Source organism: Dufourea novaeangliae, unplaced genomic scaffold (genome assembly GCF_001272555.1).
Source record: "Dufourea novaeangliae isolate 0120121106 unplaced genomic scaffold, ASM127255v1 scaffold89, whole genome shotgun sequence".
Classification (NCBI taxonomy): Eukaryota; Metazoa; Arthropoda; class Insecta; order Hymenoptera; family Halictidae; genus Dufourea; species Dufourea novaeangliae.
In genome coordinates, this window is record NW_015373988.1 from 867,295 (window position 1) to 888,469 (window position 21,175).

The following is a 21,175-nucleotide window of genomic DNA, read 5'->3' on the forward strand; positions in this document are numbered from 1 at the left end:
GTCGAGGGTGACTACCAGCAACCGCTGAACCCAATGAAAATATTTTCGGTCGGATTCGCCGGATGCGACATTCCCCGTTATTCTTTTTCTTTACGATTCGCCAGCGACGCGTCGCGGCTGAGGAAAACCTGAAATGGCGACCGACGCTATTTGCATCGTTGTTACAGCGTATCCGTTGCCGGCCGAGAACAGACACGCGCTGGGATTTTTACACGCCGCGTAATGTGGCTTCATATTTACGATAACGCATTATGCGATTGCAATTTTACGAGGGGCCGGGCTTTTACTGTTATTCGAGGCGCGGCATAAACCGACGGGGGCCTCGAGCTGTAAATCAAATGCGAAAAACATCTCCCGAATGCGTTGATCCACGATAAAAATTCCCTTGCGCTGTCGTTCCCGACTGGAACGACGCTAATGCATCCGGTTTTATTGTTTATCGACTGGCTGACGCGCGATCGACTTAACTCCTCGGAAAGTAGATAACGGGAAGAACCTATTCCTCTTCACGTCGAAATTCAATTTTCTTATGGATGGAAAACGGAGGGGCTTCGATGTGTCGTTCTACTTAAGCGATCGATTGAGCTGCGTTCCGGGCTTGAAGGAATATAAATTGTGCAGTCTTTTGTGAGTATTTATGGATTCTGTGTGTACTTTCTTTTGGTATTTATTATAACCTATGTATTAATTTGCTTCGTGCAACTTCTAATACCTTGGAAAGCCTTGAGAAATGTCCATGGTTTCTTTTCTTACTTCGCATCTTGTTTTATATCGTTAAAAGTTTAAACTCTGGTAAAGAAGAATAGAAAAGTGGTTCATCGCGTTCGTGCAGGTGAATATACCTGTCTGGTCATAAATGGGTACAGTAGTGCTCCGCGAAAGAGCGAAACCTGGAGTACTGACGATTGTTCTTTTTAATGCACGATTGTCTCAAACTCAATACTGTAAGACGTATAACAGAAATTAATCAAGTCGTTACTTTAACTAGAACCTTACAGAACCTTTAATAATGGGAAGAAATTCCTCATAGATTCCAATTTTCCATAGATCAATGAATCTGAAATTTCATCGCGGTTTAACGCCTAACGTTCAGTTTTCTTTTCATCGTGCAAGAATCCGGATGTAGTTCGACTTCCGATGTGCATATCGCGAGATCTGACCAACAACAGCGGGAACTTCGACCTTTTCCCGTGAGTTCCGGCTACTTACGCTCGCCCAAAAACTATCCCGGGGCTGTCCGAGCAGCTACAAAGTTTTAATTAAACCCGCATTGTTGAGCGTTCCGACTACACCAGCCGCACTTTTCTGCCTTCCACCCACTGTTCCTTTCGCCCCGACCCTGATAAAAGCCACGGACACGAAATCTTTCCGCGAGATACGATCGTCCGTGGGCAATTTAAGTAATTGTGGCCATTAAACCGTGTCTTGGGATTTCTTGCAGTCATGCGAACGAACCTTTTGTACCGCACACGCTCGCGTAACCCATTGCACAACTTGAAACGGGGTGAAACGGAAACGTAGAAATGGGTGGAATAACCTGAAGATGAATAACAGATTTATAACCATATAATAGATCTATACCACATATACAGTTCCTTTTACTTCTTATACGCGAGACAATTAACTGATGGCCAGGTTTTCAGCTCGAAATCTTATAGTTCCTTCTAGTTTCCAAATGTCTAAGTACTCTGTCTTGTTCACCCGTCGCCACCTTCGAAATTTCTCCCCGTTGGCCATTGAAATCGCCGGTGTGCTCGCCATTCGTCCAAATGGCACGGAGGAGTACTGCGCTGTCGAAAACCACGGTGAAAGATGGGACGCGTCTGACCGTTCTCCCGGGTGAGTCACACGGAAACCTCGATATTTACACGTCAGAGGCTACAACCCGTGCGAATGTACCCGCAAGGGTGCCCCCATGGGGAGTGTCTCTTTATTGGACAATAAATAACCCGTTCCATTTATAAGCAGGAGATACAGTACCGGACGAATGTCTTCGGACCAAAAGTTCAGTAACATCACCACAACAAATACAACGAAAAATGTCTTTGTCTAAATTCATTTGTCCGTTACTGTAAAACGTGTGGAGTAAATATGTTGTCCTAATAAATCTTGTGCAACAAACGTAAGCCTCGTTTCGCGCGCCACACTTCTCCGCTGGATTCCCCGGCAAGTGTGACCATATGTCCCCTTTAATATTTATTTAATGCAAGTGGGCGTTTCAGCGAGTTCGTGTTTCCGTAAAATTTCGAGATCGCCGCAGGACGACAAATGACCGCTCGTAAATCATCTTGTGTATTTTAGACGTCGCGAACCGTAACACGGCCAAGCGGCGATGGCTTGTTACGTCAAGGTAGATTGTAAGTAAGGAGCTAACGCTATATGAAATTGCGGAGGTTAGTAGTTTTTCTTTGGAAACGAAAACGAAACCCACACTTGGATCGCTAGTTGTAGAGTGTTCAAGTGAGTTGTAAAAATAATCTTGATGCATTGGAAATTACTTTCTTACTGGGAATTCGTTTCCTTTGGGTATGATCTTTTGTCGATTTGGTTTCAGTAGTTCTGTATTCAATGTGGAAAAGGAAATCAGATTTGTTGTAAAACGTTCTGTAGTCCTTGGAGGATAAGAGGTCGTGGGAAAGGATTGAAGGACAATATTAATCATCGCGTTTTACTTACAGGTCCTTCAATTTTCGGTCTAGATATCGATTATCCTCATGAATATTCACTCCTGAGACATCTGCAAACACACTTATTAACCGTATTACACTTCACTTGCACTACACTCCATTTGTACACTATTTTCGAATCTTGTAATCTGATTAATGTGTAAGACACGTACCGCGATAAATGTTACAGTACGATCGAATAAAATAGTTAGTATATGTAAGCGATTTACCAACAACACTTGCACACTCGTAATTTGTCACTGCTCGTTGGTTAATTAATACCGCGGAGCTCGTTGGAAACATGGTGTGTTGGTGTATGGTGATATGTGGTTCGAATGATTTTACACGAATTTGTAACACAATTAAATTTAATAATGTGATGTACGTGTGTATGCGTGTACTGGTTTTGTTCTGACTGATCGATGTGTTGTTGTTGACAGTTGAATGTGTTCTGGTGAATGGTGTTTGGTGGAAAATACAGTCTTTTGGTTGCTGTAGGTGGTAGAAAAGGAAATAGTATGAGTTGGAAGAAGTGGGGTTTGGTGTACGTATTGTTTTTATGATTCCTCGAAATCAGCGTCGAAATACAATAAGAAATGGTCCTGAGGACCGTGAATGTTTTGCACGTGATGTGCAGCTGTCCAGGAACCCTCATTTATGACGGTTAGCTGACCGTGTTGACGGCCCAAAAAGCGCCGAACGTACATCGCCTACCTGCTTTGGGTCGCAACAATCCTCTCCAAAACAATCGTAAGTAGAATAAGCCCAAAACTCGTCCTCAGTCAGACACACCACACACAGCTCATGCAATTCGAGTCTAGGTGAATTATACAAAATTCCAGAAAGAAAAAATTCGATAATTAATCTTACAATCCATCGACTCGCAAGCTTCACAGCCATCAGATCCGCAAATGGACGAAGACAATATGTGTCACCGTGGTGCCAATATTCTCGTGGCGGCGAGAGAGCTTAGCCACGATGGCAGTTCCTCGTAGTTCGGTTCTTGCAGGATATCGAGCCGTAATTTTCGATAGACCGAGTTTATGGTTGTGGCGGATCGTAAAGTTAAGGCAACGACAGAGCTGGATAGCCGGAGATAGAGAACTGGCGCGGTGTCGGCGCACACACGCAAGAAGAGGAAGGGACACTCGTTCGCCGTATAGCAAATCCGTCTTACCATTATGGCGCTATGATGTCGTTTTCTACGCGAACCTATCGCCAGCGATGGGGTCGTAAGAATCAGCTATCCCTTTAAACACGTTGCTTCAATTAAATAGATATCATTGTCGTTTCGGAACATTAATGAGGTTGCACCAGTTTGCAGTTACGAAAGACAGGAGAACGTAGTACAGGCTCGTATTGTTCATCCGCCGGAAACGCCGGTGAATAAATTGGCCGCACTGTTTCCATAACGGCGTAACTATTATCCTCTATCGTCGTTGTAGTACATTCGTTACATACGCTCGTGCTTAATGCTTCCTTCACGCGGTTTCATTCATGAGAATATATTCGCGTTAATAAACTCGTCGACCTGCAGAGTCTATTACCGTTCGATTGAAATTCAATAAAGACCGTTTGAAATCGCGACGAATTCGTCGAAGCAACGTACATTATTCCCTATCGTTTTTAACGGCGTCTGAAAGCCTCGAAAGAAAAGCATGAAGTCGCGCTCCTCGAGCTCTTGTTGACGCGCGTGTGAACCTCTAACGCCAGTCCCGCGACTGCAGTCGATTGATTTTCCGTTAACTCGATCCCAAGTTATTCTCCGTGGCGTGCTACGCGTCTTGAGAATCTTTCGAGAGCGAACATCACGGGAAAGTTTAATGAAGACGTTAAATTAACCGGTGGAACGTCGTATCCCTCGATCTAGGTCGGCAAGTCCTTTGTTCACAGTCTTGCACTTCATGTATTTTACGTTCAACATTTACGTTAGTTCTGTTATTTAACGAATTCGCGTCACTGAAATAATTAATGGTAATTGGTTCTATTCATTTTTATGTTATTACATGGGACTGGATACTGTTTATAATTAATACGAGGGTTTATTAATTGAAAGGTGTACATAAGTACTTAGTTGTTATTTAAAAGTTTTAATGAGAAGGGACTTCAAGCGACAAATGTAGCCTCAATGGCAAGATTCCCCGACTTATAATACAAAGAATCGCGAAATGAGATATTTTATTTAGAATTTTCAGTTGAAATGTACTTAGTCGTCTCTGATTGAACTTATTAAGGAAGTCTTTCAAACAAATTCGAAATCAAAGATTCCGTTAATTTAAACTGTTTGCTGCAATCCCATCGTGCCACCGTCCACTGATCGGCATTTAAAATATACTCGATAAAATTCGTATTACTTACTTGTAAATAAGTACAGTTGTCATTAAGAATATTGTGATTAAATACATAACTGTGCTAAGTTCAGCAAATTTATTCTTTCACTTAACAATCGAACAAAACAAGCGAAAAATACGAATATGCCGTAATTGAATTTTTATCGTTGTTCTTTCCTTGCGACCACGATTGACGCATAGCTTTCTCGGTAAAACTCCGCCCGAGGGTGCAATTCGTGGATTCAACCTTCCATCAGGTTCCATCGCGTGTACCACCCTGCACGTTTTCTTAGCATTTCCAGGGATTGCGTTTTATCCACGGGAAGAGCAACGTGTTTCCGAGGAATCCTCTTTTCGCGGAGTACATGCATCGGGGAGAGGTGACATCGCTGAGACGAGTATCTCCATTTTGAGACGTCGAAAAGGGGGGTCCGCCTCGACCGGGCAGGTTCCCACCCCTGTAATGTGATAAGCACGAACTTCGTTTCGTGCTTCACGCACCGTGTCCGTAGAAACTCGTTTCTCCCCTTTCACGTATTCGTGCTACACGATTCCGTGGTGACGTTTCAGGTGGTCCGGAAGCGAAATCGTGGGACGTCGCGTACGATTAAGAAAATTGAGTGAAGAGAAAATGCTTACATCGCTCTCGAAATCATTGATAGAATTCTAAACCGCTGATACGGAGGAAGAAAGCTTGAATTCCGTGATTTAATGCGGACGTATTTCACCACCATCGACGTTTCCACCGCTGAAAATGTAATATCTCGCCGCCGTACGAGGGGATTGTTTTATATCACGGACAGGTGTATAATCAGTGGCGTGCTTATCGCGACGTTTATCCTGTTACAATGGCGTCCAGGAAGGTTTGGTTTTAGATTAATTTCGCTGATAATGTTAACGGATTTTGCCGCGATCTGACTGGCGGCGTTATTAATCGTACCAACGTTTCAGTTCTTTTCTATTTTTGTAATAGCTTGTACAAAATATTTTTTGTATTAAACATTTAAGGGTTTGGAATTGGATGATTAAGAGGAATAACGAAGACATAGTCAATTTTTTCGAAAACAAAGGATCAAATGAAAAAAATTTGTTCCATATTTTCGACTTACTTTCTCATGTAGAATCACTCCCTCCCCGGTTGTACCATCTCTACTGGGACACTCTATATACCACATATTTTAACTGCAAATCTTTACTCGAGGTAACATTTCACGAAGCAATTTACGAAGATAAAACTACAAACACAAACTTCTTTTCCATCTAAGGTTGTTTGTTCGATTAAAAATAAATTCAAAAATATATTAAACCAAGTTCAATTTTCTATTGCATTTCATATAGTCCTCTATTCTATAGAATACTCCTCTGTATGTATACAATAAATGAAACGAAAATAATTATCAAACGATTTCCACAACCAGTCCATGCGGTAACTATACATAGTACTAAATATAATCTGTGTTTCATACGATCATAAATATCTTCTTTATCCTCGAAGAAATAACGTCTTCCCCGTGCTGCAACCAACCGAATCCACCATTACGGTACCTACCATAAATTCTCTCACCTCGCACACTCAATCTCAGGTGAAAAAAGTGGTCCACGATCCCAGACATTCTCTCACCAATTAAATCAACCCCCTAACTCCATTCCTCACGCAATTTCCGTTCAGGAACTCCACGCAGACGGTCTCGAAATCCTCACCGTTTAACACGGTAACATCTGTCGTCAGGCGAACCAGGTTTCAGAACCATCTTGCGGTCGGTGGTTCAAGTAAAAAGAAACAAAAAACCATCGTTACGTCTCTGTAACGCTTTCTCCACCGTCGTGTATCCCCCGTAGCGTGACATCTGTAACAGCAAATTGACTTCGGTCCTAGGATTCCACGTCCAAATGGCTCGATATTAAAGAGGGCGGTCGCGACACGCCAGGGCGAATATTAGAGACGAAGAGGAACGGAGGAATACGATTCACGGGGAAACGGATATCCCTCGAGTTTTGCTCGTAACGGCGCAACTGGTTCGCGTGGGTCGTCTGAGGCTCAATAAGAGGCCGTCGAGATCGACGAAAAATACGGAGATGGGATCCGTCGCGGGAGTTACAGGCCGGAATGAAGAAAGCGGATAAAATGAAGGGGACAGAACGGAAAATCCGTAGCGAGTGAATCGGCAACGACATCGTCGGAGTATAATCCAGGGCCCTGGCGTTCTATCGCAGTGTGTGATGCATGTTCACCCTCCCGCAACGAATCCGTTTTATTCGACGCGAGCGTGTCTTTTTCTGCTTTCGCGCCGAGTGGGTGTTTCATCTATATTTAAGTAGCCCGGGTACAAATATTGATTTCCCGATGAAATACATATTTTCGATCCGTGGAGCATATTTTTTGACGTGAATTTATCACGCACGTGGCTGGATGAAAAATAATTTATACAAGTTCCGTCGAGATTTTCTCGGTCTCTGGTCGTGTGCTTGGGTCCTGTTAAGGTTTAATTGATCGGAGCTGGTTTTTGAATATTTGATCGGGTTATTTCATCGGTTACGTTTCGTTGCTGGAGTATTTGAGCCGGTCGTGAATAAATATTGAGGAAATCGGGGATGGATTTATAGCTGCCCGATGCTCTGTTCGGATATTAACATTTGAACGCTGGGTTCTCTCTTCTTTTTTTTTCTGGTGATTTATTTGTGCTTTTAGTTACGTGGTATTATTCTTGGGTGCGTGAGTCGTTGGAAATTGTTGAGTGAAACGGCAGCGATTGCGTTTCTTTCTGTCATCGTCGGCAGGGGAGAAGAATGGCCGACTGTAAGTCAGCGGCATAATGTGGCGTGGATGACGTTGTGATTACAAGGAGGTCGACAAAGCGTGATTACAGAAAGGGAACTGAAACGAATTGAATTTTCTGTCATGTCCTTTTCTGAGAATTTTCTCTTGACCTAGAATCAACGTGAATTATTAAGAGAGTTGGTACATATAGCTATTTTTAATTATTCCTCTACTCGTATAAAAAGAATCAGACGCCGATTCTCCTGTTAGGCTTATCTATCAATAGAATTCAATCATGGACGGTGGTCTATCAACCGAAACTGCATGTCATCGTCATTTCTCCACCAATGGCAACAATCCTGACACGATGACTAACGAACTCGAAATAATTTACACTTCGGTTTTACAATCCCGTTAATACAGTCGTTCACCAGCCAGATTTCCCTGTTCCAGGCAGTAGAAACAGCGGATTCCGAATACGTGAAGCCCCGTTTTCAGGGTACGAAAGCGCGGGCGCTGTAGCTGACTGCGTGGCAGCGGGCCGAAAGGGTGCGAATGACATTTTATTAAGTACAGAGTTTCATGCTTAGAAGCAATTTAGACGTACACCGCGGGGCAGAAGTTTCATGTCGGCTGGCAGCACGAGCGCGCGGGCGTGCGTAAAATCGTTTGAATCTTGGAAGTCCTGGCGGTGATTTAAAGAGGACTCATTTTGGACCAGTTCGTTATGTAATCACGCTTTCTCGTCGGGGATCGGTTTAATTTAACTCTCGTTGAAGAGACGATGCCTGTACAAACGAAGCCGAAGAACAATGGCAAATAGTACGTGACTAATATATTTGGCAAATAATAGTGGAGAAATTGATTGTTGGTTCTATGCCTTTAAGCCGATCAATATGGACTATTTTTATAATTTATTATAAACCGCCACCAGCGACCATTAGAAGACCACCGAAACAGTCAGAGAGAGAGAGAGAACTGTCGCGGTATGTAATTTCCGGCCGAAGAGACGGACGCGAACTGTTTCGCCCGTAGGAATTACCCAATTTACCTGCTCTCGGAACGCTCGACGTTCTTTTATTCCGCCACCGTGTGCACGCGTGTAATCCTTAAATCCTCGTCTACGAAGTTCCCAGCGAAACGACGTTCACCGTGGCGGTTTGTCACTGTCACGGGATTCATTCCCTCTCGGTCTCTGCCGTGTCCTCGAGGCGTTCCCTTCTGCGACGCGGCGCCACTCGAAGCAATCTGACGCGAGACGCGTCAGCGAAAACCTCCGGATGCTCGTGATAGGGGAGTTTACCCCTTATTGACCCCCGGTTGATAGTCGCGGCTCGTTAGCCAGTTCGTAGATTCGACGCGTATAGGCGTCCCCGCGCCATAGCCGGGCTTAATTAACTCGCTGCAACAATGCACCGGCTGAAAATAGTGTTCTGACGCTATTCACAAATTACCTGGCCGAACAACGGACACGGCGCGCTTGAAACACGCTCGTATAGGGGAGCATGATTTTATCGAGTGTCCCAAAGGCGATTAATTCTGCAGATTCAGAATTGTTTAGTGGTCGTGCCAGTCCGCGGGTAGATAAGAGGAAATTGTTATAAAGATAATTCTGTGGATATGGGGTACGTGGGTAATTGGGTACTGAGGGAGATTGGGGAGTGCAGAAAATGTTTGATGGTGGTGATATAGGCGACCTTGGATTCGTTTGTAAGAATCTGAAAATGACATTTTCTAATGTAATTTATAAACACAAGAGCAAATATAAAAATTTTTGTTCTTCCCTTAAGTATCTTATTGGGTTCAGAATGAAATGGAAAACTCGTTGTGCTTGATGAAAGTTTCGTCTTTGATCCCTATAGACTATAGGTGCATAAAATCGCAGTCTAATAATTATATTATGATTGAATGGTCAGAGACAATGGGTTTCTTTGTCACCGTCTCGATTGTCAAATTAATATATGAGCAGGTGCATGCATTACGTTACTACGAACCAGTATAACAGTAGCGATAAATAGTGCGATAATACGGCCAGTTCCACGTATATCGTTAATCACTTTGTAAATAAGCGGTGTTTATTTAATTACAGGCTATGGCCAACGTACGCCAGTGCGCATAACAACCTCGGCACGCTGACGATGGGCGACCAAGCGGAGCAACACTTTTTGGCAGCGATTAAAGCTCAACCGGGACACGTGAACGCGCATTATAACCTTGGCCAACTTTACAGGTCTGTAAATACGTAATTCTAGATGTTACAATCAACTTTTATACAAATAATCGTGCCTGAAAGTACTAGTTTGTAGATAATATTGAGTCCAGGTCGGAAGTTCTGTCATTGTTTCACTAATGCTTTAATAACAAAATGTCGAATATTTACAACATTAAATACATTTTACATAACTCACACAAGAGCCACGAATACGATGGAAGTTCTTTTCATATCTAATATTTAAATTTTTTGACGTTCCATAAAATCGAATGTAATATTTTCTCCACGCGGTTTATCATTTTTTTTAAAGTCGCTCGAAAACGTTGATTTGTGCATTTCGTGCGATAATAATGAAAGAACCCGACACACGACCAACGACGTTGTACAGGGATTACGTATACACAGACGACTAATGGAGTCCCCGTCACGCGGAGTAAACATAGTTGCCGGAAGAATCCCGAATCCCGCCGCCGTCCCATTTTATTAATGGTGTATCGAGGTAGACCGAAGTGCATGCGCCGCGATAAATTTAGCGTGGCAAGGTAATTCTGGTGGCGTGGTTAAAATTAAAGTTTAATTAACGCCTGCTGCTTGATAAATTAAAGTTTAATTGACGGGAGGAACGAAGCGTGCGTGAGCGCCCGCCAGCCTGCCAACTGCTCGACGGTGTACCGTAGAATTTTCGTTTCGTTCAACGCGTGCCGCGGGCGAAACATTGGGCCATAAATTTTTCAACTTCTCCCGACGAAGGAATTTCCTCGTGAAATCTCTGTTACACGTGTTACGAGCCCTGTCAGCCGGGGATGCGCCACGAATTGGATCACTTGGATCCGCGATGAAACCAACTTCCGTTACCATTAAACGGTTACATCGTGCGGAATGGAAAGTGCATTTTGGTGTAACTGTTTTTTTCTGATGTTGTCGGTGGTACTATCGATGTTATCAAACTTTGTTTTGTTACGGACAAATAGGAAAAAATCGAACCATAAGATATACTGTAACGTAATGGACTTGAAACGTGATCTTGAATACTTAAAATTTCTATTACCATCTTCTTAATGAAACATATTACATCACTACTACTATTGTATATTACTACTGTAGAGATTTATCAGGATAATATAGTTAACAAACATGGAAACAAAATGTTTTAATGACTTAATAAAACCAAATAAACTGTCTGGCTACGTACGACCTTTTTCACTGTGGCAGTCAACCTGTTGACAGGAATTAAATAAGCGACCAAATTCACCAAAATTGTGGCTATCCCAGACGAATATTGAGCTCTACCAGGAACGTAACTGACAGGAAAATCGATTTTTGATTTCAGGAAAACGAACAGGACAGAGGAATGCATACGGATGCTGCAGAAATGCGTGTCGTTGGACCCGGCGTATACGCCCGCGTATTTAGTTCTGGCGCGATTGGCGACAGGACCAGCGGCTGGTGCGCTTCTCAGACACGTTGTCCGACTGCAGCCCAGAAGTCCTGACCATCTCGCGGAGTATGCTTCCTGGTTGTACCAAAACGGTAAGCGACATCGTTCAAACGACAAAATTGCTTCAATTGGTTTATAGTAGTTCAAAGTAGCCAAAACAACGGACGGAACACCGAAACGAGACAGACCAGCGATACGGTCGCGGCATTATACTCACTGCGAATCGTCCTTTGTGTTTTCAGGCAAATGGCTACCATCTCTGAAGTACTATCTGAAAGCCATGGAGGTGTCGCCATCCCACAGGGCGTCGCTTCTTGGAACTGTCAGGATACTGAGGTCGCGGGGTCAATGGCCGAGGGTGCATCAACTCATCACAAGGTGAGCTACCGAACTATTGTAGATCTATTGTTTCATCGAATCAAAATCGAAACGGAGGGAATCGGTTCTCGCTTTTAAATCGAACCACAAAAGAATATTTTGTAATTTGTTTAGCACCCTGATGTCTAGTGGACTATGTTTTCCCGTTAATAAAAATGACTGAATTTCTTGAAATATTGTATGAATATTAGAATGTACAGTGAAAATCGTCTAAAACTCGAGAACATTTTCTGTACGACGCTTGGTTGTAGATGATTACCTTCGAATAGTTTTCATTTTATTATTCTGTTACCTAAGGATTCTCGATTTCAATTACACCTAGATTACTCTACTGTCAATCAATACTCAGATTGATCCAAACCTGCACCTGCCACGCATATATTATCCATATTTTTTACGCGAACATTTCATTTCAATTTCACGATTGGCAATCTATTGCGTATCTGCCAGCCTCCGAAAGCAGATCTATACATTCGCATGGATTATGAGGGCGGTTATTCAGTATGGCTGGACCACGAACTCACCCCATACAGCTGGCTCTTGTGTTTTCACCCGATCGTCCTTCCACCCCCCATTTTACCCCACGCATCCTAGCGCTGTAATTCTCTCGCGTCCCCCGCGGTGCAAATACCGTCTATAAAAACAGCCACGGTAAATTTGTCGGCGACGATTCGCGTTGTTTTTGCAGCCGGCGTTCGCGGCTGGTAGTTGCAGCCGCGCCACGAACGTACACCGCCGTAAAATCAATTCTTTCTTTCTGGGCCGAAATTATAGTTTGATCCCGCGGCCGGATAAGCCTCGCGCCGCGGCCGTGCATATTACGATGTGATATCTGTGATGCCGTGTAAATTGCTTCGATTCTTGACTGAACATGACGATAATCGTAATTATCCTTCGAGAGTTAAATACACTAAATCCTTGATGAGTGTTCGAAGGCTACTCAGCACTGAACATTAAATATTTCGTAAACATATAGAACAACTCTTTATGTGTTGATTGTATTAGAAAACGTTCTAATGAATTTTGAAGGACGCATCGGATCGATACAATTTGATGTTTTGAGATATTAGGGTGAATTTTATATCTATAGGTAACGAGTTATTTTAGATAGTAGTTCTTATTGACTCACCCTGTATATGCATTCTGTATAAACTACTGTCACAGCCAATGAACCTTTCTGTCTGCCATAACTCATGTATTCCGCATTAGCTCATGCGTTTGACAAATGGGAAAATTAAGGGGAATGAAGTGGAAATAATCAGACAAAGGGGAAATAATGAGTTCGTTTCCATCACCACCGCAGGAGTGGATCTAAACTCACAAAGCGTTTATCGTCGAAATACTACTAGTAAAGGGTTAGGAAAACAATTTAGAAAAATCGTTTCCATCGTTCGAATAATATTTTGGTCGACTAAACAATTAACACTAGATCTACCAAACCGGGAAAAGTGCTTTCGTCGATATTTATGCGGACATTTAATTCATTGTATATTCTACATTACACTCTATTATGCTATACTATATCATATAGTATAAATATTAATATATTATGAAATTTAATTTTTTATCCATTCAACGCTGGTAGTTTTAGTGTTAATCTATGCCTACTCGGTGAAGTCAACAGTTCGAATCGGCAGAGTAAAATGTTTGAAAACAATATAATGTACAATGGCGTTAGAAGAGGGTGCAGTGGATATGTCGATCTGTAGTTAGAATGCAAAGGCTTCGATATACACCGTTCGACAGATGTGCCACGCGGTGCAGTTTTTAAATGCAAATATGACTCCACCGTGCAGACCGCAATCAGTATGAGAAATAGTGCGGTCAGGGTTGGCGGATGGGGTGGAAAGGGTGCGAGAAGCGGCTGCATTCCCGCCCCGGCAGCCAGCGAAAGTACAGAGCGGGTGGAATGGTGGGTACGGTTTCTCGGTACTTCTGCGCGCTCGTGTGTTTTCGTGGAGGCGGCGAACGGAGTAATTACAATAGTTACCCTCTTTGTTTTCCGCTGCCGCGGGTCTCTATTTAGAGGGACCGCGTCGCATGTAGTTTGCGCCGAGTTGATGGCCCTGGGTTCGTTACGAGATTTTTTCCGTCTGAACGAGCCCAACGAACGTGTACCAGCGAAACGAAAAGGGATTACGGATTCCTCCATTTCGTTTGGCGACCTTGAAGAAGATTTCTCGATGGACATTTGATTTGGAAATTTCTGCCGGCCATTTTCTGGAATTACCTTTAAAACAACCGTAACATTAGTGTCCTCTATAAAAAAACGACGTGACGTTGATTGTATTAATTTCATAGAATATTCAATCTTCTTTTCAATGACGGTTATTTCAAAGAAGATTGGATTTGTTAAAAAAAAGTATCACCGAGAGTCCACGGCTGCTCCAATTCATACTAATCGCCACTTCACTTAATCAATAGCTTTCCCATCATTTAAATGGGGTAACTCGCGAACGTTAATTCCTTAAATATAGACTATTAAGCGCTAATTTCTTCGCCGCACTATATTAAACTGGCAGTAGAAAATTCGAGCCGCGTCACGGCGCGGGAATCAATTATTCATCCCGTCGATTTAAAAATAGCCCGCGACACAATCGTCGAGCAGCATCTGCGTGCACACCGTGCCACGGCGTAATAACAATAAAATACCATAGAGCCCCCTCCGCCCTCGCGTTTATTTATTTCTGCGTGAGCCCGTGCACGGCGACCACCCACCCGCCTCCCTCACACTCTGGAAAATATTGATTCGCTGTTTAAGTGGATTGCGCTTATAGCAGGGGCCCCGCGCGCGCCGACACGCTTGTAAATAAACCATAAAGCGATAAATTTGTCAAATCTTACACAGCATTTTCGAGCGTTTCATTGTTCATCCCTTCAGTACATTCGACTTATGAATTATTCAGTAACGCATGAATTATTCAACAGAAGAACTGCAGAACTGGCCAACGTTTAACCATCAACCCCACGTCCCTGCCCCTTTCCCCTCGACTTTGTATATAATACAAATCACCGGCCGCCGAATGAATCGGCCGCGAATTGTGTCGGGCAATCGGTGAGTAGGCGCGAAAGGAATTCGCGTGTCATTTGAATGGTGTTTTCGCGGAATTCTTCGGTGGATTTTACTTAAATTCAACCCCCTCGCTTTCTAATAACTGGTCGGAGTTGAGGTGAAAAATATGTAAGTTTAATAAATATGGATGGTAATTGAAAGAAAATATAATTCTGCTGGATATTAATATTTAACGTTTAGAGTCAATATAAAGTCACAATGAATCTATAGAATTTCTTTTGTTTCTTATAAACCTTCGATGAAATTGTTGTTTTTGAAAACGCACTTTCGGAAATAATAAATGAGAAAGGCAACGACACGAAAAGACAAAATTTTTATCGGATCCAACAAGATTTATATTTTATTCTGAAGCAAATGAGATACTTAAGAGGAAAAATAAATTTCTACATTTGCTCCTATCTTCATCTATTACTTTAGAAAATGTAATTTTGTATAAAAATCCGCCGTCTACTAATTACATTCGCTTATCATAAACAAACCATGTAGAACCTGTGTGATGCCTTTCATGTCTACACTGCTGTATAAATACACGGAGAAAATATTATTCAGGCGAATGTAATTAAAAATTCATTCGTATAAATATAAAACATTTTTACCTCGCTACTGGGCTTTCTGAACGCTCGTAATGGTGGCGTGCAACTTTAACAGCAGCGCGGATTCACGCAAACTCGGCGACACGCGGAGATTTTTACGGTTTATTTATTTTTCTCGGTTGTTCGATACGCCATCGCGTTGCTTTCGACTTTACAGTAGTAGCATCAGTGTCGAATTACTCTCTCCAAAATCATTCACGGTTCCCGTCGATTGGTTTTCGAATTTCCAATCGCGTTTCAATCGCGAAAGCACGCTTTCAACTTTAAACCGTGTCCCACATCGTTAACTTCATTTTCTTCATTTGCTCAATTCTATTCTAATTACATACAGAGCAAAATGATCTTAATGTACAGCGTGTAACAAAAGTGGCGTAGGTCCCCAAAATGGATCACTCTTGAGATGATTTGGAACATGTTTTTGCTTAGAAAAAATGTTATTCGAGGCTTTGTTAACGAGATATTAACGGAAGAAGCCCGAACAATCAGAGCTCGGCCTGTAGAGTCGCGCTGTATCTACAGGAAAAACTTGTTCCAAATCACCTCACGAGTGATCAATTTCAGGGGCCTACAACATTTTTGTTACTCCCTGTATAAATATAGGGCAGAAACACTTGCTTTCTCATATCAACGGAAGTTCCATTACTGGGATATTTAAGTCCTCCGCTCAACAATCGCTTAAATTCCACGAGCGGACGAGTCTCGCCCCGGGGATTCGGAAAATTTTCGCGTTAATGGTACGTTAAAACATTTTAATTCACGGTCGGTTTCCGTTCAATGATACGATATATTAACAATCCAGTTATTTAATTTCCGACCGGAATGTACGTGAACCAAACTGGCACAGGGGAACGCGGAACAATTCCACGCAGGTAGTATAACTTTCGTTCCTAGCGCGCATGTGTCTGTGTATATATTCTGCGCGATTTATGGACGGTGAGTTTTATAGTTGCGTCGCCCAACCAGAGGCATTATCGTCTATTATAGTCGATGTTATTTAAATAACCGATCAAAAGCGTTCGTTTTCAATCAGAATTCCACGTCGAACTAATGCGTTGCGAACTGAGTGAGGGAATGGGTGGTGGGGGGAATAAAATTACATAATGTACCTACAAACGACTGGAAGTATAGACGGCACGCATTATCCGCTATTCGCCAGACAAGGGAACGGTTTCCCATAGCCACCAGAGAATTATCGAGCATTAGCGACTTCCAATCGATGTGTTTTCATTCGCTTTGAAAAACTGACAGCGAACGTTCGCTGTGCTTCGCTTACTTTTCGACGGATAAAGCACCGCGGCACGGATAAAAATATTGGGCAGCTGCCGAGTTTTTTTCTATAAACACAATCCCTTTTTCTGCTAGCCGAAAAATGACCGCTCGACGGGGGTGGGGTGGCGTCAACCGCGGCCGAAGTACAATGTAACTCCCGAATTGACGATCGTTTGTATACAGTGCTTTTTCGGTATTCTTGATTTAATCCCGAATCTGGTGGTTCTGATTGAAGACGGAGGGATTGAATGAGGTGGAGTGATTGTAACGAACGGCTACCGCAATCGTTGGTTCACACGTAACAATACTCATCGATCGGGACGAAGCTACATTCTCCCGAAATTCTTTTTACGATGAAACTGTTATTTTAGAAAATTATCTTGTTTTCGACAATTTATTTTTAATTATAACCTTCGTTTGTCATCATTACAATCTGCAAATTGAGAGGATATATTTAACATATTACCTACCGGATGCTGTTTAATAGTTTCAGTAGATCCAACGATTAACAGCCAGAGAACTAATATTCAATGGTTCAATCACAGTAAAAAATTACAGTCATGGAAAATAGCAGGAACTCCAATAGCATAACGTAATAATTCCTTTTTTAACCCTGATATAAGAATAACATAATAGGCTTCTTATCTATAAGCATTGAAACTTAGGAGTTTATTAATAATCTACCTAAGTAAAGTGTTAACTAAAGTTGCCCTAGTGCCATCACGCTTAAAGTACTGGGCACTTCAACACACGGTGTATTTCTGGTTGGTGGATGTACGTAATAGAAGACATTTCACGCGATAAAATGAACTTTGAAAATTTTTTACCTGTGGCACTTTTCTTCGCTGGCTGCGATACAAAGTTCTATGAACCCGTACCGCCAATTATGAGAGATCCTGTGCGTTTATTTCTAATTTGGAAAGGGATACGTTGGAAATGGTAATATCGAGGCTGCCGTCAATTACCGACGGATGTAGCGAGCACGGAAAAAGGGGGATTAAATTACGAAAATGTAATACGCGTTACGGAATAATCGGTAGCACAATTTCCATGATGAATTTAGTAATTCAAATGAGAGATATGAATTTCGGAATTTATTTGGATACGAGGGTTTTAGCGCGGCGCGTTTCAGATAGGACGAATGGCGCGTCCTCTTTATGCCTGGCGTTTTTCGAACATATAAATTCCCGAGGGAAAGCCACTGGCGTAAGGGTGGTGGGGGCAGGGTAGGGGATGATTCCATAGACAACGATAACGTCGTCACCGTTGCGTTAAGCGCTCGTCGAGCTGATAAATCGGGAATTTACTGACGCTACCTCCGTTTCTGTATTTTCAACTCGTCGACTCCCGGATTCGCGTGTGCACCTCCCGTGTGAGATTTTTGGAAAAGCACATATTCCTGGAAAACCATGCATCCCCGAGACGGGGGAAAAAATACCGCCATTCGCTACGAATATATTCTACAGTAGAACACAAACATTTTTATTGAAGAGACGCTCAGTTTATATAATGGAATTTTTGAATACATTTGAAAACAAGAATAATTCACTTTTCTTTCCCCAATTCCACCCTCACCCTTTACCTATTTCCATTCCCTCTCCTTCTATCTTTCGTTCTCTCATCATTTATCTGCTTTTTCCTACCCTCAACTCCTTCCTCTTTCTCCCTTTTTCTCCCCGTCTATTCTCTCGCTCGCTCCTCCTTTTACCACAGCCAAAACGGCCTTTATCTTTCCCGCTAAATGGCGATTTTATAATTCATGGAGCACCGTGTTTCATCCGGTCTATCGGCGCACTAGCAAATGGCCGATATCACCGGGGCTAGCTCTGCGTTACCACTTCGTTATGACCACCGTTCGAACGGAGTTTATTTCGCGTAAACGCCCGAACCGGACGCTGAACCACCCCCACCCCCAACTGTTCACTCCGTAGCACGTTAACAATATTTAATTTCTAGTTCGGGGCTCGAATGTTCGGTCCAGAGAATGGAAAGTCGGTCCGGTAATATTCGAGTTGCAGAGGTCGACCTCCATTTCGCTGTCGCTGTAGGAGAAAACGCGCGGAATGGCGGAACAAGCAGCGCCCAGACGCGGGCAATTCGGGGTCTTGCTCGTGAGCGACGAAATTATTTGGCTAGCAGATTTCTTACAGGAAGATCTTTTAATTTCGTTTGCTTGAAATAAATTGCCTTAGGAAAACGGTTTCCCTGATACAGAGATAGAATGATGTGAGTCCTGTACCCTAAATCGAAAGGTTGTTATTTAAAAGCAACGAGGAGAAGGGTAGGAAAGGGAAATACATTTTTTTATGTTGTGCCAGGAGACAGAAATGCCAGCCTAATTGCAAATAGGATTCTCCACGTTATGATAAATAAAGTTAAACACTAAAATCCAATATCAACAGAGACGGTACATAATCGTGAAATGAATGATCTAATAAGGTTCGTTCAACAGTCAATAGGTCTATTAAATTCGCTATTTTTGGTGAAATAATTTTCAGTAGGATTCTCTTAAATGAACACGACAAACTTGCTTCAATTCTCCGAATTGATTATACCAATGGCACCTCGAGTAGTTAGGGTTGCGCGAGGAATAGTCGAAATAATTTCGTACCAATACGACCGGAGAACGCGACGACAAAGGCGGGGTGTGGGGGGTATAAAATTCCCGCCGCTTCAAGGAAAATTTCACGGAACGTCTTTGCTTAAACGCATCTCAAGAATATTTGCGCATGGCTCCCGGGATGGTGGCTGGCTGCGATAGTTTCCATCACCCTCGGAATTTCCTCCAGGATGGAGAGGATTCCTTGCTCTAGCGAGCGCTCGACTGTTCGCAGCTTCATGAACGAAATAAAAGGCGATGGTTCCGTGTTCTCCCCGTTTATTCTTTTGCATCTTTCTCCGTTCACGCGGCATCTCGTGAACGTCGACGTCAGATAATTGCTCGTTTCTGACTATTCCCCCTGTTAATTTTCCCTCGATGGAACGTCACCAGACGCTGCCCTCGCGTCGAGTGACAATAAACCTCGCGTACTTCCGTCGTTCGCACCCAGTCTCTTTATTTATGTAATCCAAATGCACTGTATCTTCGTAAATTCTTTGAATATGGATTTGAAATTTTCGAATAGTGGGTTTGAAAAGTTAAACTTCAAGAAATTGCATTTAAAAGAAATCGATCTTTTTGTAAGTTTCACAGTGGTGTTCCCCTTGAAGTAGAATGACTTCTACAGAATCGTGTGTGCTACAAATGCATAAAATCCGAACTCTATTCTTCAGTCTCTAGCGAGTGTCGCTCACGAACTACGATACGATAAAGGATCGTCTCCCTCCTCGGATCTCCACCATTGAATCCTGATATTCACCCTCTTTTCCGCCTCGTAAACACGCCGTTCGGCCGCGAAAACCGAGACCCGTGGAATGAACTGCGCGCGTAAGTGACGCGTGAAAAGGGGTATGTCATTTACGAATTTATTTTATCGAGTGTAGGGGTGTGCGCGAACGTTTCCCGCAGCGACGTTGTCGGAAGCTCGATTACACCGAATGCGAGAGCATGACCCGAGAGATCGTCCAGTAATTTATTTTCTAGCGTACGATAAACGCTTGTTTCTTATCACACTGATGACGGCGAAACGCGTCGGTGATGTTCTTAGAGAAGATAAATATCGTCTCGAGGGAGGAACGGATTGTTCTAGAATAATAACGATTATCGGTCGTTTATTAGCGGAATGGTGAAATTATCGATATACTTGAGATGTTCGGAGGTAAATGGAATTTGTTTGTTCGTTTTTCAGATGGCACCTGATGCTACGAGCGAAACGGGGTGGGCTCATATATCGGGGCGACCTTTACATACGCGCGTGGCAGTTGCAGAGCGAATCACGTCGTCGAGCACACCAGCATCAAGGGAATCTCTGCTTGTCGGTGAGTAACTTTAATCGATTTATTTATTTCCTTAGTTCTTACGTTTATGTAATCTGTAATGATATTTGAAATTGCAATGATCCACTAATACTGTCTGGTAGACACTTTTGTCTCTGTTGCCAAAAAAATATCATTACAGCTAAAATATTTTATGCGTTTCATAGAACACGATAGAAATTAAACGTCAAATACGCAAACGTTAATGCTTCCATCGAAGTTTCCGGAGCACCTTTGATCCTCGGTACTTAATAATTTCTCTTATTCTTCCGTGTGGTTCGGTTCATTTTGTCTTTAGATACTTCCTCTCGTGGAAAATACCGCGATAAAAGTAATTGAACAAATTAGTCCGGGATATAGACGAGCTCCAGATACCACGATCCGGTTGCAGTTCCATTCCGGCTGCCTCTTGCACTCTTTCGAAGATTAATTGAGATTCTTCGGTCACGTCGTATCGCCATAATTCTAATTAAATAGATTCGGCTTCTCTTGGTCTCTTCCCGGAACTCTCGTTTCCTATTCAGGCCCCGTACCCACGGCACA

The 21,175-nt window shown here is 42.8% G+C and overlaps 1 protein-coding gene across 1 annotated transcript in view; it reads left to right on the forward strand.

Annotated features, from left to right (window-relative positions):
- LOC107187588 (transmembrane and TPR repeat-containing protein 1-like) overlaps positions 1 to 21,175 on the forward strand; it is a 183,184-nt gene that overhangs the window by 160,702 nt on the left and 1,307 nt on the right. Inside the window, exons 11-14 of the mRNA XM_015575715.1 lie at positions 9,844 to 9,984; positions 11,297 to 11,496; positions 11,647 to 11,782; positions 20,506 to 20,635. Of these exons, the coding sequence (XP_015431201.1) occupies positions 9,844 to 9,984; positions 11,297 to 11,496; positions 11,647 to 11,782; positions 20,506 to 20,635 (607 nt within the window). The remainder of the gene's footprint in view (positions 1 to 9,843; positions 9,985 to 11,296; positions 11,497 to 11,646; positions 11,783 to 20,505; positions 20,636 to 21,175) is intronic.